At 44.7% G+C, this 27654-nt stretch overlaps 2 protein-coding genes across 2 annotated transcripts; both read right to left on the bottom strand.

The window, feature by feature from the left end:
- Window positions 1-4330: 4330 nt before the first annotated feature.
- Window positions 4331-6222, bottom strand: LOC123082285 (uncharacterized). The gene is made up of 2 exons (XM_044504651.1): window positions 4878-6222; window positions 4331-4641 (listed from the first exon to the last, which is right to left on the bottom strand). Exons 1-2 carry the CDS (start codon window positions 6196-6198, stop codon window positions 4604-4606), a joined length of 1359 nt encoding a protein of 452 aa, XP_044360586.1. The 5' UTR covers window positions 6199-6222; the 3' UTR covers window positions 4331-4603.
- Window positions 6223-20090: 13868 nt separating this feature from the next.
- Window positions 20091-22088, bottom strand: LOC123082284 (protein CUP-SHAPED COTYLEDON 2). Its single transcript, XM_044504650.1, has 3 exons — window positions 21824-22088; window positions 20965-21230; window positions 20091-20825 (listed from the first exon to the last, which is right to left on the bottom strand). The coding sequence occupies exons 1-3, from the start codon at window positions 21978-21980 to the stop codon at window positions 20346-20348; spliced, it is 903 nt and encodes a 300-aa protein (XP_044360585.1). The 5' UTR covers window positions 21981-22088; the 3' UTR covers window positions 20091-20345.
- Window positions 22089-27654: the final 5566 nt, after the last annotated feature.

Below are 27654 nucleotides of genomic sequence, written 5' to 3'. Positions count from 1 at the left end.
CAAATGACAACACATCTCTATGGTTAGGAAACTTAACCATCTTTGATTAATGAGCTAGTCAAGTAGAGGCGTACTAGGGACACTATGTTTTGTCTATGTATTCACACATGTACTAAGTTTCTGGTTAATACAATTCTAGCATGAATAATAGATATTTATCATGATATAAGGAAATATAAAATAACACCTTTATTATTGCCTCTAGGGCATATTTGCTTCACTGCTCCCTCCATTCCTTTATATAAGGTGTATTTGTTTTTTAAAAAGTCAAACGAGTGCAAGTTTGATCGAGTTTTTAGAAAAATATATCAACATTCACAATATGAAATTTGTAATATTTGATCCATCGTGAAAAGTAGTTTCGTATTTTATCTACTAGGTATTGCAAATGTTGTTATTTTATTCTATAATCTTGGTCAAACATTCAAATGGTTGACTTGCACGAAAACCAATACACCTTATATTCTGGAATGGAGTACTTTCGAATGCAACAATCCATACATACATTTAGTCTTGCATCTCTCTCGAGGTCCAATTGGTCTTAGCGAAAAATCATGTGATATTCAGTGTCCTCCACACTCCAACACTGGCACCAATGCCCACCCACCAGATTAGGCCTATTTTTGGCAAATTCAATTCATGTTCAATAATATGCCACGTTGAAAAAACATTGTCGGTAAACATAGTGTCATGCGATGCACAATTTAGGAAATAATTAGCTCTAAGAACTCTGCCCACTAATCACCATACCTGATAATATCACAATTTAGGAATTAATCACCATGCCTGACATACAAAGTGGGTCTGATTATACAAAGGTATTTCTGGGAATATTCAGATATAACAAATTGTCGCAAGAAATTAGCGGGTCTTACTTTTCCCACCCTTCGACCGCTAAAAGGAAAACCTGAATCAACACACTGAACTATCTCACATACCAGTAAACAACTTTAACACTCCCATGACATATATCGGCAAAGCTTGTGCAACTTACTTGATCATTACATCTTTCCCGCTGAGAGATAACAATTGTCTCCCACCACATTGTCTTTTAGCTTTTCTTATAGAGTTTTAACTTTTCCCTTACTCATCCATCTCTCTAGCGTTGGAAGACCAAGATATTTTGCATTAACAACTTGCAAGATGAATAGTGCCGACCAAAATACTAGAACATTTCTATGGATTTACCAACTAGCTAGCAGGCGGTAACTGTCTCGTAAGCTGCCAATAGGTGCGCACTTAGGGGTTGTTGGGTTGGTTTCCACAAAAAGCTGCCTGACTCAGGCATCATTCTCATGCATTGGATTTTAGAGGCCTGAGGTTAGGATTGCTGCTTGATTGAGGAGCTGCCTATCAGAACTCCATCCAAACAGCCCCTTAGAGAAGAATGGAGGAATTATGTTGCCCATGTATTACAGAGAGGAACACGATACATATACAACAACCAGGACGTTGGCATTCCCTCCATGCAGGGAAGTGGAGACCAGGCGCCGGGAGGTTAGCTAGCTACCTAAGGACCCGGCCCTGTAGTTACAACAGCAACACACCTCATACACACATATACTGGTACAACACTTATCACGTTACAACTCAACACCCCCCTCGCAGTCCGAACGTCGCCAGGAAGAACGTTCAGACTGGCTCAAAAGTCACAAAACACCGATGACGGCAAGCCTTTGGTGAAGATATCCGCAAACTGCGAGGAAGTCGGAACATGTAGAACCTGGGCTTCACCGAGGGCCACGCGATCGCGAATGAAATGAAGATCAATTTCGACATGCTTCGTCTGCTGATGCTGCACCGGGTTAGATGAGAGGTACATCGCGCTGACATTATCGCAATACACCACCGTAGCTCATCGTGGGGGGCGATGGAGCTCAGAGAGGAGTTGTCGTAGCCAGCAAGACTCGGCAACGCAGTTGGCGACGGCACGATACTCCGCCTCCGCACTAGAACGAGACACGGTCGGTTGTCGCTTGGACGACCAAGAGATGAGGTTGCTGCCGAGGAACATGCAAAACCGAAACTGGACTTGCGAGTGTCGGGACACCCGGCCCAATCAGCATTGCTATACGATATGAGGTCATGTGAGAAGGAGCGATAGAACTAGAGACCGTAGTGAGTGGTGCCGCGAAGGTAGCGCAAGACCCATTTGATCAACTGGAAGTGGGAATCAAGCGGAGCATGCATAAACAAACAAATCTGCTGAACGGCGTAGGTGAGATCAGGCCGTGTGAGGGTGAGGTACTGAAGGGCTCCAGCGATGCTGCGGTATTTGGAGGGATCGGAGAAGGGTTTGCCATCCGTACAGGAGAGCTTAGAGCTAGTGTCAATGGGCGTGGTGACGGGATGGCAATTAAGCATGTTAGTCCGATCCAAGACCTCAAGTGCATATTGCTCCTGAGATAAGAAAAGACCTGCTGTGTTGCGATGCACATTGATGCCGAGAAAGTGGTGGATATCCCCGAGATCACTCATGGAGAACTCGCGAGAGAGCGATGAGACGAGTGATGCAAGGAGGGTAGTGGTGCTGGCAGTGAGGATGATGTCATTGACATATAAAAGCAGGTATGCCATAGATGTTCCTCGGCGAAGAATGAACAACGAGGTGTCGCACTTGGAGGGGACGAACCCGAGAGTGCGGAGGAAGCCCGTGAAGCGGAGGAACCAAGTCCGGGGAGCCTGCTTGAGGCCATACAAGGACTTGTTCAGGCGGCAAACATGCGTGGGGTGAGCAGAGTCGATGAAGCCGGAAGGTTGTTGACAATAGAGAGTCTCGGCAAGATCACCATGGAGAAAGGCATTTTTGACGTCCATTTGGCGGATCGGCCAACTGTTCGCCGTAGCAAGACTGAGGACGACGCGAATCGTGGTAGGTTTGACAACGGGGCTGAAGGTCTCCCCATAGTCGACACCGGCCTGCTGCGTGAAGCCACAGACCACCCACCGCGCCTTGTACCGAGCCGGCGAGCCATCGGGATGGAGCTTGTGCCGAAAGATCCATTTGCCGGTCACCACATGGACACCTGCAGGACAAGGCACCAAAGACCAAGCGTCATTTCAAATTAGCGCATTAAACTCGTCTAACATTGCGTCATGCCAATGGGGGTCTTTGAGAGCGGCACGGTACAAGGAGGGAAGCGGCGAAAGGAGAGTGGTGACAGAAAGATCAAAGTGGCGCTTGGGCATGGCAAATCCCTTTTTACCGCAAGTCTGCATCTGGTGTGGGTTGGTGCGTGGAGGGATGGGAACGGCAGTGGTGGACTCGGGAGGAGCAGCGGCCTGCGTGAGGCAGGAGGCGGCGATCCCGAAGGAGGGGTAGGTGGAGCGGGCGTGCACGCAGCCGCGTTGGGGGCGCGACGTGAGCGGGAAGGTGGAGGGGGCGTGCATGCAGCAGCGTCGGGGGTGCTACATGAGCGCGGGGGCGTGCATGCATGGGTGTGGGACCCAGAAGGTGGTTGCGCGATCGAGCCGATTGGCGGGGGTGCGGGAGCGGCATGCAAGCGCGTGGGTGTGGCTAGTGGAGAGGTTGGCGGGGCGTGGCGGGAGTGGCGGGTGATTGGCGGTTTGCGGCGGGGTCAGGATGTGACCCGTACGAGGTGGCAGGCACAGCAGGGCGGCCAGGATCTTCTGCGCCCGCGGATAAGTCTGCAACAGAAGCATAGGGAAACACACTTTCGTCAAAAATAACATGCCGGGACGTGATGACTTTGCGCGAGGAGAGATCAAAACAGCGGTATCCTTTTTGCTCACGGGGATAACCAATGAACACACAACGTGTAGAACGCGGCGAGAGCTTGTGGGGGGCCGTAGCAGAGAGGTTGGGATAACAGAGACACCCAAAAGTGCACAAGTGATCATAGGTGGGGTGTATGCCGTAAAGAAGAAAGTGGGGGGGGGGGTAAAGTGGTGGATAGCACGCGGCGATCGAATGTTGAGAAGACTAGTGGCTGTATGGAGGGCTTCGACCCAAAATGCAGGGGGAAGCTGTGCTTGGAATAAAAGAGTGCGGACGACATCATTAGTGGTGCGGATGTGGCGTTCGGCCTTACCATTTTGTGGTGAGGTATGCGGACAGGTGAGATGGAAAGAGATGCCGTTGGAGGAGAAGAAGTCACGAAGCGCGGTGGTGAGGAACTCTCCGCCATTGTCACACTGCAAACACTTGATCAACACATGAAATTGAGTGAGAATGAAAGAAAGAAAGCGATGAAGCGTGGCACATGTATCGGATTTGGCACGGAGCGGGAAGGTCCAAGAGTAATGTGTGTAGTCATCCAAAACCACAAGGTAGTACTTATAGCCCGAGAAACTAACGACCGGGGAAGTCCATAAATCACAATGTAATAATTGGAATGGTGCGGTGGTATAAGAAGTGGAGGTAGAGAAGGGGAGACGAGTGTGTTTGCCTAATTGGCAAGCGGTACATAATGGCGATGGAGAACTTTTATTACATGTAGTGGGAACATCAAAGGGAAAATAAGCTAAGGACGAAACGCCGGGGTGCCCGAGCCTTTTATGCCAAATATCCGAATACGAAACAGTGAAAGCCTCCGGGAGAGTACTGCTATGGTCACCGGTGAAGCGGTAGAGATCGCCGGAACTATTGCACCTCAGAAGCACCACCTTGGTTCGAAGATCCTTCACGGAAAAACCGAGGGGGTCAAACTCCACAGAACATAAGTTGTCACGCGTAAACTTGCGAACGGAGATAAGGTTTTGCACAATGTTAGGAGATAACAAAATATGGGTGAGATAGAAGGGACGGGGAGGGAGACGTGTGTTACCAATGGCGACGACGGGAAGACGAGCCCCATTACCGACAACAATATGACGAGAATCATGTGCTAACAAGGGATGAGACTCGATCAATGTACCTGGGTCCCCGGTGACGTGGGAAGAGGCGCCCGTGTCCATTATCCACTCGGCGTGGGGAGGAAACGCAGCGCCATGGCTTGGAGCAGCCTGGTACATGGCTGCGGCATCCCAGGAGTACGGCGAGGCGGTGTAGTGGGCAGGTGGTGCGGACGGGAGTGGAGCGGGCGGAAGCAGCACTGGATAGGCATGGTGTGATACGCCGGGCCGAGGGCCGAGGACACTGGCCGAGTTGGGAGGCACCCAGGGCGCACGCGGGGGTGGGAAGGGCAGCCCCATGGGGGCAAAGTACCCCAGCCATGGCTGCTGGGAGCCCCGTCCGCCGCCAAGGGCGTCACCGCGACCACGGCCGCGGCCGCGCCCGCGTCCGCCTCCGCCTCCGCCGAGTTGGGGCCCCCGTCTGCCTGCGGCGGGAGGAGCGTCGCCGCTTCCGCCGCCGCCGCCGCCGCGATCAACGCGGTCACTGCGGCCGCCACCACCACGCTCGTCATGGACGGCGAGGACCTGAGCCCCTTCCGTGCGGGCCCGCTTGTCGAGGGCGAGTTCGGCGAGGACGAGGCGAGAACGAGCCTGGGCGAAGGTCGGCAGCGGCATGGTGGACTGAAGAATGGCGGCCTGGAGTTCAAACTTCTTACCGAGGCCGTCCAACATCTGCAGAGTGAGAGTGCGGTCCGTGACGGGCTCCCGGACGTCGGCGAGGGCAGCAGCGATGCCTTGGAGGTGGCGGCAGTACTCGTTGATGGAGCGGTCGCCGCGCACGGCCGATCGGAATTCTTGGCCGAGATACATGGCGAGCTCAGCCTTGTTCACGAGGAAGTACTCATGGAGGCGTTTCCAGATCGTGAAGGCGGTGGAGTCGGCGGGCGCGACGATGTCGAGGAGATCGGCGGCGACGGTGGAGTAGAACCACAGGACGATCGTGTTGTCGTCATCCCGCCAGAGCGAGTCAGAGAGGCGGGCGGCGGCGCCGGCTTGTACGTGCGCCTCGGCGTGGTGCCGGGCGAGGATGAGGTTGATGTAGTTCCTCCACCGGGCGAAGTTGGAGCCGTCGAGGGCCAGCTTGAAGTCGACGATATGGGTGATGCTAGCAGGGAGACCACCGGTGGGTGCGGCAACGCCAGGCACGGAGAGAGGCATCGGTGGTGGGGGTGGGTTGGGTGGGATAGGTGCGAGGGGCAGACCGCCAGAGGAGAGAGATGAGTCAGGAGTGAGAGAGGCGCGAGGGCGCGCATCAGCAGTGGCCGCAGCGGCGGCGAGCTCTTCGGCCGAGAGGCCGTCGTCGGTGGCAGTTGGCAGCGGGGGAGACTGAGAGTGGGTGTCCATGGGGAGGAGAACCTGAAGCTCTGATTACCAAGAAGAATGGTGGAATTATGTTGCCCATGTATTACAGAGAGGAACACAATACATATACAACAGCCAGGACGTTGGCATTCCCTACATGCAGGAAGTGGAGATCAGGCGCCGGGAGGTTAGCTAGCTACCTAAGGACCCGGCCCTGTAGTTACAACAGCAACACACCTCATACACACATATACTGGTACAACACTTATCACGTTACAACTCAACACTTAGGCCCCATTCAGAACAAAGGAAAATCATAGGAGTTTTGGATGATAGGGTTCTCATATGAATTTTTCCTTTGGTACTGTTTGGAACACATGATTTTTTTTATCATACATTCGTTTGAAATTCCTACGGAGTGAGCTATTTCAAAGGAATTATGCAGGAATTTCTTCCCTTTGTGTCTACAATTACCGTGTTTTTTTTGTGTGACATCCAAGTGACAATTTTGCAATTTCCTTGTGGTTTTAGTTTCATAGAAATCTTGGACACATGTCATCTCAATCCCTGTATTTCTCTATTCCTACATTTTGAACTCATGCATTCCAGATGGGGCCTTGCCAAAATACTGGTCGAACAAAGGACCTACCAAGATTGCTTCGAGTATATCACTTAGAGGTAAGTTTTTTTTACCAGTGCTTTAATTTAAACTACTAAAAAGGAGCGAAAAAGTAGACCCCATGGCCCATATAAACTTACATATATACGAGGTAGGTCTAAAGCACAAATTCACAATACCTTTATCCCAGCTAATCATCATACATAGCCTTCCGTTTTAAAACTCTCTCAAACATTCCTGGAAAAAACACTCTCACACGGTTATTCTTGATTCGCGCAATAACATACTTTATACCGGCCGCGCAAGATAAGATCAAAGCAAGATCGTGCACATCAACATCTAATTAATAACGCCACTCTTTAGTTTACTCCGTCCACAGATTTGGCAACGAGAGGCCATATATTTCATGACATGTACGAATCTCTATTTTTATTACTATTCTCGGCTAGCTCTGCAACGTGGATCACCCAGTTTAGATTTGTCAATTGACGGGAGACAAGAACGTGACCGGTTGAGCTAACGTACTTGACTGGGTTCGTAGTTTAATTTTGCACTGAATTCGTGTCATTTGCTCGGGCGAGGAGCAGCCGCAAAAGGGTGTTAGAAAAATGGCAGTGGCAAGTGCTCTTGTCGCCCTCTTGGTAAAAGAACTCTCGGTCGATAGATATGCATGACCAACCGTTCGTCGTGTTTAACTACTACTTGACAGTGGTTTATTTTATGTGAATGCCCATTGATTCGTATATGTGGTGCGTCATGGTGCATGCTCTCTTGTCGCTAAAATACGTGACTAAGCTTGTACATCTGTACTCTCCCCTGAATTAAGTGCAAGTAAAGTGCATCAATGTTTTTCTTAAGGTGGTAAAGTGCATCAATAAGAAGAGTCGACACCCAAAGTAAGAAAGCTAATAATACTTATAAAAAAGTATAATTGTAAATCTAAAGGAGACTACCTTTTTGTGTTCGGTTATGTTAATCAAGCGTGCGTGTTGTGTAAGTGCTCAATTAATGGTTAAACGAAAAATGGCAACTTCATTACTATTCCCTATGCATGTAAAAGCCTAAATGATACTCCCTCCGATCCAAAATAAGTGTCACAGTTTTGAACCGGGGTTAGTTTGAAACTGCGACACTTATTATGGTTGGAGTACTTATTTTAAGGCTTGGAACCATATAACAAATGTATAAAAGGAGTATATATATATACAAGGGGAAAAAGAAGAACGAACAAAACAAAATCTTGCTAACCAAGAAAGCAAGCAAAAGGCTATCCAATTGATTTGGCGTGGCTTTTTGTACTCTGGGTGGAGCGGCGTTCCTTGTGACGCATCGACGTCATGGAGTCTCGGCGACGGATGAGTGATGATGAATGCGCGTAGGGAGGAGGCGTTGTCTGCCGCTGTGGGGGCGTCGACGGTAGGCCTGGGAAGGTCGATGCGTCAGTACCTGCTCTGAAGATGGATTGATGGAAAACGGCGACGACGATCTATGAGAGTGCATCAGACCGGTTTGTGCCCCAGACCCGGTATGTGGCTTGGTCGGGGCCTCCGGCATTAGATGTTAGGCTAGGTGAGAGGTCTGGGTATTTGACTCACACTTTTTGCACCCCTTCATCAATGGATAGGAGTAGCGGCAGATGTTGCCAAGATGGAGGCTTCAGAAATATTGATGTATTACTTTGTAAGGTCTTTTTGAATAATCAATAAAGTGGCTGTATGCATCTCCTAGATGCAGAGGCCGGGGGTCATCCTCCTTTAAAACAATAATATAAACTGCTATATAAAATGGCACAACACACGATTGGAAAACATAAGCACAGTCGGCTTTGTAGATTATTGGGTTTGTGTTCTCTTCAAAAATATTAAGTACAACATAGAGGTCGATACATGCACACATCTGTCACCATATGCACGCACTCATACCATGTATACTAAAGCAAGATTCATTGTCACCAAAGCTTCCTTGCATCAAATAACGCCCCCCTCTCGAAGAATAACCTAACTTTATTGAGACACCCAACATGTCAAGTCTAAGGTTCAATTCCTGGTGCGTTAGCCATACTACCAATGGCAGATTCTTTGTGTTCTCTTATATTTTCCGGTCATCTATTTGTTTATAGCTTTTCAAAGAAAAAGTCTAACTTATACGCAAACCAAATCAATCCATTATTGTGAAGTCCCCTATGAGTCTCCAAATGCCCTCAAATCTCCAAGGAGGAGTTGGGTATCCTCTCAAGACCTATAACACTGCTTTGGTGTAACACTGCTTTGTAGGGATGCATTGTTTCTATTGTTTTGGCCGCAACGTTTATCTCTTCAAACATGTAAGTCAGGAGAGCTAGGCGCTCTCCCAGGGCCTTTGATTTTGGAGCAATTGTACCTTTCACTCATTTCATTCCAAACTAATAAATGTTTAAAATTTGTCCTGAATCGAACTTCTCTATATTTACCGAGTTTATAGAAAAACAAAGTAATATCTATAACATAGCATGAAAATATATTTTTATGATGAATCTAATGAGACTAACTCTTTTTGCGGGTGATAGTGATACTAAGTTGCTATTTCTCTTATGTGTGTGGGTGAGAGGGACTAATTTGGTGTTTTAGATGCTGATATATTTATCTATAGACTTGTTTAAGCTTTAAAAAGTTTGCTATAACTTCAATTAATTCATGATGGAGCGAGTAACTCCTTATCAGTACATGATCTCTTTTTCAGTTAGAGTGCATCCATGAACTCTAGCCTATAGTATCCTCTATTGCTTTGTTTGACTGTTGATGGTTATCTTGGTTTTTATTAGCTCCTATAGACATCATATTTAACTAGGTTTATCTCACAACTCCTTTATTTTCTTGGGCTTGCTCCCTTGTTTTGTCTCGTTGTGCTTTTGGTCTCGTTTTGTTCGGGCCGGTGCTCAGGCTTTGAGGTTGCATGCTTCCTAGGTGTCATCATGCTTTCTTGGCGTCCGTGCTTGGGACCACGGTCGTTCTTATGTTAGACTTTTGTACCAACCATATGATCCGAACATAGACACGGTACACACGTCAGGGCTTTATGTTAGGATTTTCTACCGAGCTGGTTAGCTGGTGGATCTTAGGGACCGACTACTGGCTCGAATCCGGCCGAAGTTGGATGCACGTGGAAGTTGTGTTGTCAAGCGTGTCTCGATCTTTTGTATATACGACCACAAAGACATATGTAGTTATGTACCGCAAAACCTATCCAATGCGAAGATGACACATGGAGCACTAAGATATTTGTGATGGTATGTACTATTACTCGATCACCCCTAAAATGGATTGTGTCTGTCATGTAACTCACTATAATAGAATTATTTACTTGGCAACCTTTGTTTTTAATCCAAGGCCATATAAATAAGGAGAAATGATAGTCTATTAGGCATGAATGAGGGAAGAATAGAAGACGATAGGCCATAACTTGCGGACATGGAGTATTTGCACCCGAGCTCAAATGCTCCTGGTGAACAGTAAATTAAGGAAAAATAGTAAAAAAATCCGTTTTTTGGTAACTTTGATAGATGTTCTATGTGCGTGCAACGAATTATCATGAATGAACATTCATGGAAGTCGTGGCAAAGAAACGATACTTCAAAATGCTATTTTTGAAAGCATTTTGGAGTATTGATTATTTCTTTGCCATGACTTCTAGGAATGTCATTTCGTGACGAAAATTTTCAAGCATATAAAAAATTTGTCAAAGGTTACCAAAAGAATTGAAATTTTTAGATTTTTTTCATTTCTTTCTATTTTACTGTTCACCCGAGCTCATTTGAGCTCGGGAGCAGAATAACACTTTGGTAACTTGCCCAATATCTCCGTGGCCCATTGGGCAAAGGTGACTTGTAAATAGTATCCAACTCTGCAAATGCTATGTCTCGCCCAAACCGAGTCCTATTAGGCATCGCAAATGGGCAGCAACTAGTGGGCCAGTCCAACATAGTCGCGGCAGGCTTCTATTTTCTTTGGTTTTTGTCCGCTTTTTCCCTTGTTTTTTTGGTTTTCACTATTCCTTTTATTTCTTTGGTTTTTGGTTCCTTTCTCAGATTTACTTTTTTCCTAACCGGTTTTCATTTTTTTATTGCATCATTTTCTAGTTTTTTCCTTTTTTCAACAGGTTATCAACTTTTTTTCATGCACAATAAAAGTTTTCCGTATACACGAGGGACATTTTTCTATACATGCTTAACATTTTTCTAAATACATGATTAAGTTTCTTATATATGTTTTAATGTCTACTTTTTCCATAAATGTAATACATTTTTGTTTTAATGTATACATCAAGAATATTTTTCTATGCACTTTAGACGTTATTCAAATATATAATTAACACTTGTTTTCCCAATATATATTTTGATGTTTATTTTATTCATATGTTTAACATTTTTCGTGTACACTATTAATTTTTTTAGACACATTTAATATTTTGTAACTACATAATTAGCATTTATTTCAATTTACATTTCAATGTCTACTTATTCATAGACATTATACATACTCTAAGAATATTTTGTTATACACGTTTAGCATTGTTCAAATACATAACTAACATTTGTGTTCAAATATATGGTGTCATGTGTTTGTTTTTCATGTATGTTTACATTTAAAGTATACACCGGTAACTTTTTTCAAATATGTGATTTTTCTCAGTATATGTTTTAATGTCCACTTTGTTTCATGTGTGTTGTACATTTGTTGTATACATCAGGAACATTTTATAAACATGTTTATTTTTTTCTCAAATACATGGTAAACCATTTTTTACAATCTCATGCCCATTTTATTGAAACACATGAATATTGTTTTGTTACAATTTTTTTGACGTTATCAATATTATACTCCCTCCGTCCCAAAATAAGTGACTCAATTTTTTTAAAAAACAAGTGACTCAATTTTATACTAACTTTAGTACAAAGTTGAGTCACTTATTTTGGAACGGAGGGAGTATAAAACTACAGTAACAATTATCTGTACACTGCATTAATGTTCCCTCAAAATCACAGGTGTATGAATTTTGTAATCAAAATTTAGTTTAAAATATATGTATGAAAAATTGTTTGTATTTTCAATAATTGCATATGGAAAATTTGATAAAAACATTTCAAAATATAAACGAAAGAAATTAAGAAAATGCATAATGTCGGCCTCACAAAAATTACTAAGCCAGCCCACTAACTGGCTCTCTGAGGAGATGCCATCTTCCCTCTTGTTAGGGTTCCTTTGTTTCCTCCTGGAGGCGACTCGCCGCCACTGAGGTTTTTGATCTTCCCTGCCGCTGATCTCCTAGAAGGTATGGCCTGGCTTCTTGCTTCCGATCCTAGGGGTCGAAGCGAAGCTCGGACCGACTGGACGAGGGCTCGACGGGCATAGGGTTCCGCTACAACAACTCGATCGTTCGCAATCGGGTTAGGACTTCCATGGCTTCAGAAAAGGCATCCGGGTCAGCAGAGACCAACGATGTCGAGAGGATGATGAAGGAGTTAGGGCTACGCGAGGAGGATCTGGATGACGTCGTTTTTGACGAGAAAGAGGCGCCCCAAGAGGCCGCTCGATGGTTAGCTCTGGCGCGGGTTCATACAGATAAAACCTATAGCCAGACCTGGTTCTACAGAAACATGCGTTCTACGTGGGATCTGGCGCAAGAAGCAAAGTTCAAGCCTCTAGAGGATAATATCTATACCATTCAGTTTTCATGCTTGGGGGATTGGGAAAGAGTTACCCAAGATGGGCCGTGGAATTTCCGAGGGGATGCTGTCATCATCAAGGAATACGATGGGGTGACAAAGCCATCAACTATCAAACTGGACACCATAGATATATGGATTCAGATCCATGATGTTCCGGATCTGTATGCTCACCTAGTAGCACCGTTGGCGGCAAAGGTAGGAGATGTGCTGTTTGCAGAGCCCCAATCCCAGGATTTTGCTGGAAACTTCTACCGTGTGTGGGTCAAAATAAATGTTACGAAGCCCCTCAAGAACACAGTCTCCATGATCCGCGATCAAAAGCGCCAGATCTATAAAGTCAAGTACGAAAAGCTGTCAGATTGGTGTGCGGTTTGTGGAATGTTGGGGCATCTCTTTAAAGAACATGGTGACGGGATTCATCCTCCGTCTGCCTTGGTATTCAAAGAGCTCAGAGCAGATTGGTATATGCACACCGGTCATGGCCCTGGCCGGGGTCGAGGACGCCGAGGAGGCCGCCGAGGAGGGCGTGGAGGAGGAAGAAACAACACACCTCGGTATGATGATTTTGAGGAGCCACTAGAGGAACAGCATGACGTTGATATGCTTGATCCTAGCAGGAAGAGTTCAAACAACACAGTGCAAACTGGAGGGAGTAGTGGGGTTGAGAAGATTGTAGGGGACCTTAAAAACAACCAGCTTGCAATAATCCCGCAGGCTGCACCTGCGATGAGTCCACCACCGAAGAGGAATCCAAAGAGGTCAAAGGCAAACAATGACGACAATGATACGGCTCTGGCTGCAAAGAATTTGGCGGGCTCACAAGATGGGCGCCGCCGGGCCCAATGAGTATTATAAGTTGGAACTGCCGCGGGGCTGGCAAACCCGCGACAGTTCGCGAGCTTCGTGATCTAACAAAGCGTTTTGCCCCCTCTATATTATGTATTCTTGAAACTCAGATAGAGGGCTCTAGAGTCAAAAGTATGGTAGACAGTCTAGGTTTCAATAAAAGTTTTGCAGTCAGTAGTGTTGGTAGGAGTGGTGGTCTTGGTGTATTTTGGAAAAGGTTCAATAAAAGCTAAAGTTATTGGTTATTCCCAGTATCATATAGATATGGAAATAGACGAACTCGTCAACTCCCCTTTTCGGTTGACCTTTGTTTATGGTGAGGCACAAGTCCCAGAGAGGTACAAGACATGGGATCTACTACGAGGCATTGTTGCATCAAGTACACTGCCGTGGGCAGCAATGGGAGATTTCAACGAGGTGATCCATGCTAGTGAACACGGCGGTGTGGGCAGCCGGAGCCAAGTTCAAATGGATGCGTTTAGAGATGCTTTGGACACATGTGGACTTTCTGACATAGGTTTCAAGGGTAATCCATGGACTTTTGAAAATAAGGTGACAGGGGGAACTTATACTCGAGTCCGGCTTGACAAATGTGTAGCTACAGCGGATTGGACGCTCGCAATGCCACATGCAGAATTGAGTCATGAAAATGCAGCATCATCCGATCATGTAGCCCTATTACTCAGGTTGAGCAATGTGCATGCATGCACCAGTAGGCCCAAGAGCTTTAAATACGAGGTGATGTGGGAATCCCATGATGAGCTAGAAAACACAATCGCTGAAAGCTGGGGTAAGGGACAGGGAAACACTGTTCAGGGGATTAAACAAAAGCTGGATTCAATGTCATCCGATCTGTCTGCATGGGATCGGAATGTATTTGGGAATGTGAGACGTGAGATTCGATGCTTGCAACAGCAACTTTCCATCATGCGCGCTGACCCTGGTCGGAAAGAACCTACGCATGCAGAGATCAAGATCTATGATAGGCTGGTAGAACTTTTTCACAGAGAAGAGATTTTATGGCGTCAGAGGGCGCGTGTTGAGTGGCTCGTTCACGGTGATAAGAATACTTATTTCTTTCATTTACGAGCAAGCAGACGTAGACGGAAAAATCAAATTAAGTCATTGCAACTACCAGATGGGAGAGTTACAGAGGAGATTTCAGAGATGGAGGCGCATGCTACAGAATTGTATAGTAACTTATACACGTCAGAAGGAGTGCATGACATGAACCGAGTCCTGGACGTGGTGCCGAGAAAAGTAACTCCGGAGATGAATCAGATATTAGAAGCGGCATATACCCAAGAGGAGGTAAAGGTAGCACTCTTCCAGATGTTCCCGACAAAAGCGCCAGGTCCTGATGGATTTCCTGCCCATTTTTTTCAACGTCACTGGGACGTGTGTGGCTCTGAGGTCACAAATACTGTCCTTCGTATAATCAATGAGACAGAATCAGCGAAGTGCATTAATAGTACAATTCTTGTCTTAATACCTAAGGTAAAGAATCCCACGTCTTTGACACAGTTCAGGCCTATTTCACTTTGCAATGTTCTTTACAAGATAGCCTCCAAGGTCATATCAAACAGGCCGAAGCTAGTACTTCCTGACATTATCTCAGAAGAGCAATCAACATTTGTTCCAGGCAGGCTTATTACTGATAACATCATCGCAGCTTATGAATGTCTCCATTTTATGAAGAGAAATAAAGCAAAGAAAAATAGACATTGTGCTTTAAAACTGGACATGATGAAGGCTTACGATAGAGTTGAATGGGACTATTTCGAGAAGATGATGCTAAAACTAGGCTTCACAGAGAGATGGGTGAATATAGTGATGAGCATGGTAAGATCTGTCAAGTTTTCTGTTTTGTTCAACGGTAAGAATCTACAGGAGTTCATACCTACTCGTGGGATTCGACAGGGAGACCCGATTTCCCCTTACCTATTCTTGATTGCAGCAGAGGGCCTTTCGTGCCTTTTAAAATCCATTGATGAGTCATCCAACATAGGTGGGATACAGGTGGCACCTTCGGCGCCACCAGTCAATCACCTATTATTCGCTGATGACAGCCTGCTGTTTTTTAAGGCTAGTGCAAAAGGGGCTAATGAGGTAAACTAGTTGCTGAACACATATTGTCAGGCTTCGGGCCAAAGGATCAACCATGGCAAATCATCGATATTTTTCAGCAAAAAATGTCCGGAAAGCATAAGGCATGAGGTTAAAGTATTACTGCAGGTTCCAAATGAGACCTTGAGTGCTAAATATTTGGAAATGCCTTCTGAAGTGGGGGCCTCCAAAAACGGTGCTTTTAAGTACCTGAAGGATTATCTGTGGAGTAAAGTCCAAGGATGGATAGAGAAAACAATGTCTTCAGCAGGGAAGGAGGTGCTAGTCAAATCAGTGGCCCAAGCAGTTCCAGTTTTTTCCATGTCTTGCTTTAAGTTGCCTAGGGGATTGTGTGAGCACTTGAATATGCTAATACGGAAGTTCTGGTGGGGAAGTAAAGATGGCAAAAGGAAACCTAATTGGGTCTCATGGGAGGCAATGACACAACCTAAGAGCATGGGAGGATTGGGTTTTAAAGATTTTGAATTGTTTAACTTGGCTTTGTTGGCAAAGCAAGCATGGAGAATATTACAGAGTCCAAAAGCTCTTAGTGCTCGAATCCTTAAAAGTGTTTACTTCCCACACACTTCTATTTTGCTCGCTGAGTTGGGCAATCATCCAAGTCAAATATGGAGAGCCATAGTTGAGGGCCGGGATATATTAAAGCAAGGTTTGATTCGAACCGTTGGTAATGGAAGCTCTACCAACATATGGTCGGACAACTGGATCCCTAGAAAGGAGATGATGAGGCCTTTTGGAGCAAGAGTAAATAACCCCCCAGAATTGGTATCCGAATTGATTGACTCAACTTCGGCGGCTTGGGATCTGGCTAAGTTGGCAGAAATCTGCTTGCCGATTGACATACACACAATATTACAAATACCTATCTGTACTAGCAATACTCCAGATACTTGGCGCTGGTTTTATGAGAAAAATGGGTGCTTTTCTGTCAGATCTGCTTATAGGATGATGATTGACACCAAACTGCGAAGAGAAGCCTGGCTTGATGGTTCTTCTGGTTCGTCAAGCACCGATGGCGAGGCATTATGATGGAAGGTACTTTGGAAAACCCAAGTCCCCGGTAAAATTCGAATGTTTTTATGGAGACTTGCAAAACAATCATTCCTTGCAGAAGATGTCCGCGCACACAGGGGGATGGCCTCGTCCAGAGCATGTGGGTTGTGTGGCGCGCAGGACTCCTGGCGCCATTCCATGTTGGAATGTTCGATGTCTTGATGCGTTTGGGCTTTGGTTGATGGAGAGCTGGCGGAGCATCTTTGTGCAACGACGGAGCCAAATGCAAAGCAATGGTTGTTCACTATGATAGACACATTGTCACACGACGCGTTTATCCGACTCACAGTCACACTCTGGGCATTGTGGTGGGCGAGAAGAAAGGCAGTACATGATCAAATTTTCCAAAGTCCGTCCGCAACTCACCAGTTCATCACTCGGTTCATTAGTGAGCTGGAGCTCCTACCAACATCAGGGAAGAAGCACGCGGCAGGTCTGAAACCAGCTGTAGTTAGACCCAAAGCACCTCCTGTAGGGTATGCAAAGATCCATGTGGATGCTGCAGTCTCAAAAGTTCATGCAAGGGGAGCAGCAGCTGCAGTTCGTCGAGACGAAACAGGAAATTTTCTGGGAAGTTCAGCCCTGGTGCTCAAGGGAATAACAGATGTAGCGACCCTGGAAGTTCTAGCTTGCAGAGAGGGTTTAGCTTTGGCAGAAGATCTCTTGCTCTAGGATTTTATCATCGCTTGTGACTCAAAACAGGTAGTCACTGATATTGAGAAGGCAAGCAAAGGGAGTTATGGGGCCATCATCCACGAAATCAAGGCTAGAACGCGTAATTTTAATTGTAATTTTATCTTCGAAGGTAGAGCAGCAAATCATGATGCTGATAGATTAGCCAAATACTCGCATTCCTTGGTTCAGGGAAGACATGTCTGGATGTCAATACCACATGATCCATTTTGTATTCCACAAGTTGTGGACTATGAGCAATAAAGTTTTGTTATACCCCTAAAAAAAAGCTACTGTCTGGCACCGAACGAGACATAACCGTGCGAGCTCCTAAGTGGCGCCTTAAGTTCCAGATGGAGAAACTGGCGCCCACATGCACCACCTTGGCAGGCCAGCTCATTAAACCATCGCTCCCATGCTCGCTCCAGCTTCATTCGCTCGATCAACTCGCTTGCTTGCAATTTGTTTGGCTGCGGTGCCCTACTGGTTCAAGAAAAAAAGGCCTCCATTCTTTTGCGATTTGAGTATGTTGGTGATATAAAAAAATCATAGATTTATTAAATGTTCAGCGGTTTTGAAAAGTTAACGAAATTTTAAAATATATCACTCAAAATAAAAAAAATCATGATATTATGAAAAAAGTTCAACGATTTTTTACAAGTTCGACAATTTGAAACAAGTTCATCGAATTTGAAAAAATCATTAATTTTCAAAATAGTTAATTGAATTTGATAGAAAAAGTTCATCAATTTGAAAAATTTGATCAATTTTATTTTTTTATAAAATTATTCACGAATTTGAAAGAAAATTACCTATTCAAAAAAAGTTCAGCGAATTTGAAAAAATCATCAAGTTGATTTTTTTATTGATTTTAGAAAAAAGTCCATTGATTTTGAAAACAAATTCATTGCTTTTCAAAAATATTCACGACCTTGAAGAAAGTTCGGGCATTTAGTAAAAGAGCAAGAAACACAAAGTGAAAAAAGGAAAAATAAAAAAACCCGTTTCAAAAAAAGGAAAACCGGTTTGGGGATAAAGAATAAAAGACAGAAAAGAAGTATGTAGGCACTAGTGTCGGACTGTCCTAGTGTGTGGTGCACTGCTCTCTGAACCTGGAGCTCCCAAGTTCAAACCCCGCCGCGCACACCCTTTGATGCTGCAGTTTGAAAAAAGAGAGGAGAAAACGGCCCCGCACATCGCGGTGGGGTGTGTGCACTCGTATGCGAAAAGTGAAGAAACGGGCGCATAAGGATAAGGTGTCATTTAGGATTTGCCCATAACCGTGCCCCTCCAATTCTAGTCGTTTTTGCGCACCATGGGCAAGCTACTTGGGCTCACTAGTAATAAAATAGCACTGTTCCTCCACATGTAATGGACCTTTCTGCTAGAGTTATATGCAATTTTCTTGACAATCCATCCGGGAGGTTTCGCCTTTTTTTTATTTCTCTTCCCTTTTATCTTTTTCTCTACATGTTTTTCATTTTCTGGACATCCTTTGATTTTCCTTTGAATTTTAGAATATTTTTCTGTCCGTATTTTGGCGTTCTTTTCCTTTTTTTTTCTTTGCGAAATTATTAACATTTTTTCAAATACCTTATTTTATATAGTGGGAATATTTTAAAATACATTATTTACATTCTTGAATACTTTATAAAATCACGAATAATTTTAAATTTATTAACCTTTTCATTCAAATTCATGAAGTTTTTTCTATTCTGGACACTTTTAAATTCGCCATTATTTTAAAAACATGAAGACCATTTACATGTTTGAAAATTTATTCAAGTACATGTTAAAAAAAATTAAACACACGTTGAACGGTTTTTTGAATGGTAAAAAGAATATTTGTTTAGGTACATTTTTTAATTATTTTAGTAATTTTTAAATAAAATTCACGAACATATTTGAAATACGTAAACTGTTTTGAAATGTCAAGAGTAGTTTTTGAATGGTACAAGACATTTTCTCAAAATAGCACAATAATTTTTCACGATATAAACATTTTGAGAAAAATGTTATGAAAGTATTTTAAAACGCATGAGCATTTTTTATAAATGTCAAAAAGATTTTTTCAATGGTATGAAACATTTTTTTCTAAATTAATTTGTATGTTTTAAATTGTACTAACCTTTTTAAAATGTCAGGAGTATATTTACTAAATGTACGGATACTTTTTAAATGTGACAAACATTTATTGGCTACTATGAACATTTTGAAAAAAATTGCACATAGTTTATTTTAACACCACATGATGACTTTTTAGACACGTTATGGGTATCTTTTAAAATGTGAAATATTTCAAGTCATTTTTTTAATAAAAGTCATATGGAAAAGAAATAATAAATAAAAATAACTGAACATGACATAATACATAAAATGGTCATCTAGCTCTCCTCGACCGAATTCTGCCCTACCTCCAGTCAATCCCCTTTGCAATTCTTCTTTTTTCTCCCCCCCCCCTTCCCCGGTGAGTTGTTACTCCCCGAGAGTCTCTCCTCTCTCTCTTCCCTCGTGCACTGCTGCGAGGGCAACAACCGCCATGGCTGGAGGGCGACAGGTGATAATGGCAATGGCAAAGGTACTGCAAGCCGCCACTACTCACGTGAGCTGCTACAAGCTCCGTGCCAGTGCTGCGAGGCGGCGCTTTTTCGTGCTGCCAGAGGGCTGCAAGGCAACCACAATGCCATCCGAGTTGCAATGGGGGACCATAATGTTGCCCATGTTGCGATGAGAGACCGCAACATCATCCGTGTTGCAATGGCCGACCGCAATGTCGTCCATGTTGCAATGATAATGATGTGATATGATCCAGTTGCTCCAAACACGAGACCGAACAGTTGTCTACCTGCATGATCTTTGCAAAATATCAGCCGGCCAACGTATAGCGCGGTCCTCATGTTAAAGTGATGTTACTGTCGGTGAAAAAGACACTTCCTTTTTTCATTTCATAACAGATGGACAAACATACAATGTTTGGTACAGCTTAAAAGACATAGATCAACCGAACCCACGAACTTGTCTAGTTAAACTTTTAATTGATTCTGACCCATGGGATTGCCCCATTTTTAACTACAAATGTATCTTAGATAATTTATGACCACAGTTTTTTTAGGGTTATATAACTGTATTACTTTTCCTTGTTATTCAGGCGATGAACTGATGAATTTATCAGAAGGTTCTCCATGTGGACTCGTGCATTTCCAGCTGCGGCGGCTGCTCGCACTCCATGTCCACCTTCGCCATGGCGTTCCCGAACAAGGCGTCACCGCCGACGTCTCTCGGCAGCTGGCTGCACCCGGCGAACGGCGCCAGTGCCTTCTGCATGGCGGGGTTCGCAGAGAAAACGGTGCCGAGCAACCCCGGCGCCGCCGCAGCCGCCCATGGGAGCATGGCGGCCGCGCCCTGGTTTGCCGCCGCCAGCCAGTTCATGTACGCGCCCATGTCGATCCGGTGGCCGAAGTTGTCGCCGGAAGCGTTCGCACCGGCCGGGGCGAAACCGCCGAGCATGGAGGAGACGTCGATCTCCCCGAGCTCGCCGAGGGAGGCGTGGGCTTCGTTGCATGGGGAGTCCATCTCGGGGCTGTCGTGTGGGTGCCTCATCTTCACTATCTGGCTCTTCTTGAACACCCTGCACACCACCCATTCCTCCTTCGAAAACCAAAGACAAAGGAACATTTCACACAACCATATCAGTAACAATCTAGTTCAAACTTAGAATATTTGTTGCAACATTTTCTATAACAAGTTGCAGTTACTTGGCCTAATTAAGAGATGTTTCTATGTATACCTTGTTGGGTTTGTATGGGAACTTGTTCTGGATCCTGTACTCGTGCATGACCCAGCTGGTCTTCTCGCCCTTAGGAGCCCTACCTCCATAGAAGACTAGGGTTTTCTTCATGCCGACGAGCCTGCCGCCGTGGAAGATCTCCTTGTCCTTGCCGGTGGTCTTCCAGTAGCCGGATTCGGTGGCGCGGTTCGTGCGGATGCCGGTCGGGTATTTCCGGTCGCGCATGCTGAAGAAGTACCACTCTTTCTCCCCCATGCTAGCTTTGCCTGCAGACGTACATCCATCAATAATTTTTAGTGCACGTACATCCATCAATTGCCAACCAATGTACGTAGGTCGTATGGGCCGGTGTATGCCAACTTGACATTGACAACGACGACGACTAAGTTTTAGTACGCCTAAGTAACTACCATGTAAATCTAGAGTAGTGCGTACATAATAGTGACGGCTTGAATATGTGCATGTTATCAACTAGGTCAAGGCATTAGAAGTCTCACCAAATCGAGAAAAAAGAGGGAGGCCACAAGTAAACAAGATGGTTGAAAAGCAATTGGCACTAGTTCCGGTTTAATTTGCACACAAGAGTGAATGGCCAAAAAACAAAATCCAGGAACGAGCACAAAAATATATACGTGGTTAATTGGCGGATTGCACAAATTCAAATCAAGTTTCTTTCCCTTAGGCTTTGTTCGGTTAATCCCAACCCCAGGTGGATTGAAGGAGATTTGCAGGGATTTTGGCTTGCAGGGGATTAATTCCCCCTCAATCCCCTTCAAATCCATCTCAACCGAACAAGCCCTTATGATACGAGTGAATGTGCAACGGGAAGGATTAGCTGGAACTGGAACTAAGCACTTACTTGGAAGGTCCCATGGCTCGCACTTGTTGAGATCGGCGTCGGCGATGGCGCGGGTGGCGAAGGAGAAGTCGGAGACCTTGCGGCTGAGGTAGTAAGTGATGAGCTCCTCGTCCGTCGGGTGGAACCGGAACCCCGGGGGAAGGCCCTCCTCCATCATGACCTTGGATTCCGGCGACACCCGCTGGCTCTCCGCCGGCCGACTGCACAGTACACAGTCCAGCAGCAGGAGCAGCTCAGCTCAGCTCAGCAGGCAGCACAACGATCCATGGCAGAAGGAGAGACCGCGTGCTTATATACATCATCAACGAGGGCGCACATGTGTACGTGAAGACAAGAAAATGGAGTAATTAAAGTCACTCTTGTTGCGCATACTTCTAGAGCCCTGTTCGAGGTCTCAACAACCACGGCTAGGAAAGGTACGGGGAGGATTATTGGCGACGGCGACAGGCGCGTATCCGGCGAAAAGGTCGGAGGAGGGAAGATCCACCCGTCGATTGCACGCGTGGGGGCTGCATGCATGGGTCTCTGTACGTGGGTGTCTCGTGTTTTCCGGCCAACTCCAACCACTCCCCACCCACCGGAGCTAGCCACTTCTCCGGCGAAACGGCGACACGGCCAGCCCTGTAGCCAGCTAGGCACGGCGACGTGACAGGAATAACTAGAGTTTCTTAGTGGCAACGAATTACGACACTGTACTTTGAGTTGCTGAGACGATTGGCACGCAATCAGAAAGACGATTGTCGTCGGCGCTACACGTATGTGTGATCGGCTTGCACCCTCGCACGTGTGAAAGTGACTGGCGGTGAATCAAGATGCGTTATATATATCGTACGTCTAGATTGGTGGTTGCGGTGCAAGAGGGTGGTCGTGGGGAATATATTCTTCATCGATCATGCAGGTTTGATTATGCCCTCCCGACCGGTTGGTTAATCTCCGGAGCCGATCCGATTAACAATGTCAAAAGATGCAACAAAGTGGAATCAAGGTAAGAGAATGGAGGAAATGTGACATGCTAAAATTTCCCATCGAGTAGGAGTATACTTTTGGGACCAATTGTCATTTTGCCCTCGCGGTCTAGGGACTAGGGAGTTATCTTTCATTTTGAAGAAAAACCTTTGTATAAAAGATCCCTAGGCAAAAGAGAAATATAAGTGAGTCATTTCCGAAAATTTTAAAATAAGTTATTCTGAAAATTTATAATTAAGTACCTGGAATTTCCAACGGTTATATAAGAACACACACCATTTCTAAGCTTTAAACTAGGAACTTTGCTTTGGTACACCCCCCTTAAATTTTTTTACAAATTTCAACACAGATTAAATGTGGAGATTAGAAGGTGCCCCTCCAGTCAAAAAGGATAACATGGTCTTTTGTATTAAAATCAATCTATTCAATACATTTGATCTGAAGGCTAATATGGCGATAGCCTTTTTAATTGGTTCTTTACGATAACAATTTGGGAATAAGCAAAGAAAAAGATATATGCATTTTTTGCATTTATTATTTTAACAGTGTGACTTCTCTTCCACTGCCTTGCAAAAGGTTTTGTGAAAAAAGTTGTAACCCTATGCTTTTGGCTTCGTGCTGAACTTTTCAGCATTTTGATGAAGAAATGGAAAATATTCAGGTGGGGCGCCTCCCCCTCCCCCTTGGCTTCCTTAAAAGAAATTATTTTTAACAGTCATTTACTACTACCTTCGTTCTGGTTTATTAGTCGCCCTCGTATTTAGAATCATATTTTGACCATGACTGTAACTAACAAAATACAAATTATATCTAATAAAACAGTATCATGAGAAACTATGTTCAAATACGAATCTAACAACATATTTTATTGTGACATGCATTAATATTTGATAGTTAAATTTATGATCAAATTTTAGCATAAAATACGAATATGACCAATAAACAAAGTAGTACTCGTCTAGAGCTTTGATATAGTTGTTGGATGTGTGGCTGTCTACTCGATGCACGGTCATGGCCGCCATGCAGCCTGAACCTTTGGCCGTGTTGTCCTTGTAGCTCGGTTAGTGGCGGAGTGCGATTAACTCGTGCTGCATGGTGGAGCCCAGTGCCGTGAGCAGGAGCTCTCCACGATGGGGAGTGATTGCTCTAGCGAGCATGACTGCGCGCCCAAGGAGCGAAAAATGGTGTTAGTGCATTTTTTTGGTGGAAATATGGTTGGTTTGGTCAGACTTCTCTACTATCTAAAAAAAACGCAAGGTTCGGTTTCCCATCTTACGTCGCTCGGCATCGTCGTCCCTCGTCGCTCGTCCCGCGCAGCCGCACATGGGCCAAGCCCCACAAAGCCCACATCTCTCACGTCACACAACAAACACACTATGTAGGGTTCCAACCCCACCCGCCCCTCTGGTCCTCGGCCGCCGATCGCCATCCTCGGCACCACCTCGCGTGCTCCTCCACCGATCGCTGCAGCCCGCCGCCCCGACGACCTCATCTGCGGCCCTCCCGGACGCGGACCAAGGACTCAACTGCGCAGCCGCAATGGACCCTCACATCGACCAGATCCGAGCACCTTCGGCGCCACCTTCACATGTCTCCGGCACCTCCACGAGAACTACTGGTTCTGCCTGCTGGGTCATGTCCCCGCCGTGGGTGTCGTTCTCCATGTTGTCCCGGTTTGGTCGGCCGCATGGGAAGAGGAAGAGGAAGGAGAGGGCAACACAGCCCAAACTCACAGCGGACCGCCTCTCCAATGACGACGTGGGCTTCTACCCCCCCCCCCCTATTTGTTCTTAGCGTGATTTCATTCTTCAACATCTGAAGTAGTAGACCATTTAATTAATTGTTGCCGATAGGCTAGCTCATATGTTCTGATCAAAAGTGGTTTCACATGTTTGTTCATTGATTGGGAAATGATATTGTTTTTTCATGAAGCATCACAAGAAGGTTGATTCTTCTCCGTATGTTCAAATCAATTGTTGATTGATTAGCCAAGGTTGATTTGGGTCGTCCATGTCTGCAAGTGTTCAATTGCAACCTTAAAACCAGTCACAAAGTTGATTTGGTCCATGTACTGACTTAATATTTTTTTCAGGTTTAGGTTATTGAGATTGTACATCAATATGATATTTCTATACATGTTGATTTGTTCAGTTGTTTACAAGTATAAGAGGTGCAGAGCACAGGATTTGGAGGTACGGAGTTTATGATACAGTGACGTATTTTGTTTTGGTACTGAACATCGAATTGTGTCTTTTCTATTTATGAACTCTTTGGATATGTTCTTTACTGGGCGGATCCGTGCACTGCCGAGACCTCAGTCTATCCACTGTAGGTCATGCCTTTTGACAGTTGTTGATATATTTTTCTCCATGCCCGTTTTGTTGATCAAATTTCTGATTTTATATTTAGGTAGGAGTATTTTATGAACTTACTCTTCTCCATGGCGCGTCCATGAGGTCAGAAATTTCATGCTCCAAATGTGTTTGGCGAGCAGAAGGTTATTTGGTGATTGCTTTTGTCAACTGCCGGTTATGAGATTTGTGTGCATCATGGTTTGTCGATTCACGTAGTGCAGGTAGTAGCCATTTATTACAGAACATGCTTCGCGATGGAAGAGAAAGTAATTTGTATGTGTGTATTATTTTTATTCCCGCGTAAAAGGTTTAGCTGTAAACAACAATTTTTTCAAGGTGGGATACCATAAAGTGGATGGTTATTCATTTACTTCTTAATTCAGTTTAGAGAGCAATGTTAGGTGTCATACTTCACCGCCGACCATGACAGTCCTCCCACCGCTCCCTCCCGGGCACCACACCGAGGCACACGCCGAGGCAACCTCCACCGCTGTCGAGGGGCACGCATGTGTCAGAGGCACTTGGGAATCTGAGGCGTGAGACATGAGAGGCGGTTCGGGGCCTCCAGACATCCACCGGGGTTGACTAGATGATAGGTGATGACCGGAAGACGAGGTGTTGATGGAGGACCTGGTGAATCATGAAGCGGATTGACGAGTTCACTGACGCGCAGGTATGACTGCTTTACGCATTTTCAGAGGTTTGATGCACGGGCTGCAATGGTTTAATAAATTGAATCTTCTATCATTCTAACATTTGGTAGACGATGAGGCAGGTCAAATAGATTATTCTCACACGGCACACATAATAAATTTTCAGAACCTTTTGTCCGGTCAATGTTATGACTAGAGTAGTTCATCTAACTTTTTTCATACGGCCTTAACCAGTTTCAGAGGTTGCGGCGCAAGCATGTGGAAACATATGCAGTTGATGAAAAGGCTAATCTTATTTCACATGTTTTTGTGCCTTTTACCACTGCAAATTTGTGTCCAATTTGTTCAGTCTAGCTATACCAATTTGTTTATGCAATTAACTATAAGATTGTCTGGTATTGAGGGTCCTTTATATATATTTAGATGTCCCAGCCAGTTCATACTTGCATTACAAAGGTGAGCGTGTGATATTTGTGATGTTTTTTACACTAATTGAATGCAAGTAAGGTGTGCTCTTCTCCTTTTCAATTGCTCTTATCTATTTAGATGTCCCAGCCAGTTCACAGTTATATTACAAAGGTGTGCGTGTGATATTTGTTTTGTTTTTTTACACATATTGAATGCAAGTAAGGTGTGTTCTCCTTCTTATTGAACAAATGAAATTCACACTTGGATGGAAGGATTTGTGATGTGCTTAGATCTATGATAAGATTCAGCAATAAGCGTTTTTTTTGTAAAAATACATATTATGATTTGGTTAGTTTATCCGCACACCCACATGCATAGAAGTTAAGCCTGTTCTGTTTCTTCGTGTAATTGTGTTAAGAACAGGGAAAACATAACTTTGTATACTGATAGCTGCACAACATAATACAAGTACTTGTTGCTTGAGTATTATTGACAATCCTCCTCTCTGACGTTGTCTCCATCATGACGCTCTGGACAACAGGTGCCTGAGATGGTCCCATCAGTATATATGCAGCGAAAGTATTTGCAGAAGTAGTGGCATGTTTCAGTAAAGGCGGTCGACAATTTGGCTTTTATTCCATTGGTAATAGAAGCATGCACAAATGCGAGCAAGGCTGGGTCACCTGGGTGTCATTCTGTAGTTTAGACAGTCTTATAAAGTGCTAACCTGCCATAATACAAAGCGCTAGGTAAAAGGTTGCTCCTATACTCATCCCATACATTCATTTGATCAGCTTAACCCCAAGTGTTCAGTTCTAATTTTCTTTCTACACCGGCTACGGTAATATTGATATATATGTATAGTTTTTTTTTGAAGTAATACTGCTGATATGATTTTCCCTTCTTTTTATGCTTTTAGGTATTTGTATGATTGATCAGAACATGGAGCAGCAAAAGAGAGGAGAGAGAGGAGAGAGAGGAGCTACCACGGTGGCCAGGTAAGTCGAAGATGTAGTGGAATGAGATAGAATAAGCGTGCACTCCACAAGCTTACCACGCTATGCTATTTGGGATAAGTCACATAGCATAATTAGGATACGAGATACAACAAAATATTTGAGGGATTGCAAGGTGCTATAGGACTCAAACATCAATGGCGCTGATCATTTCAAACTTAGGCTTTATGATCAAATGGCAAGCATAGGGAGCTCTCATCATGGGAATCATATCTGAAGCGGCGTGAGGCAATGTGTTTAATCTCCATATCTCTACATCGCTACAGGATATTCACATAATGGAGGAATTGCTGAAGAATGGTGAGCCAATCTTTCGCTGCTGGTGTCAATGATGTCCAATTTATGAGTTCTCTTTCCAGAAACAAAGAAATTCAGATGAGTAGTGAATTCATTGCAGACATACAAGATGCATCAGCTGACACAAAATTCATTTT

Source organism: Triticum aestivum, chromosome 4A (assembly GCF_018294505.1).
Source record: "Triticum aestivum cultivar Chinese Spring chromosome 4A, IWGSC CS RefSeq v2.1, whole genome shotgun sequence".
Classification (NCBI taxonomy): domain Eukaryota; kingdom Viridiplantae; phylum Streptophyta; class Magnoliopsida; order Poales; family Poaceae; genus Triticum; species Triticum aestivum.
The sequence above is the reverse complement of the archived record's forward strand: the minus strand, read 5'-3'. Positions and strand labels throughout refer to the sequence as shown.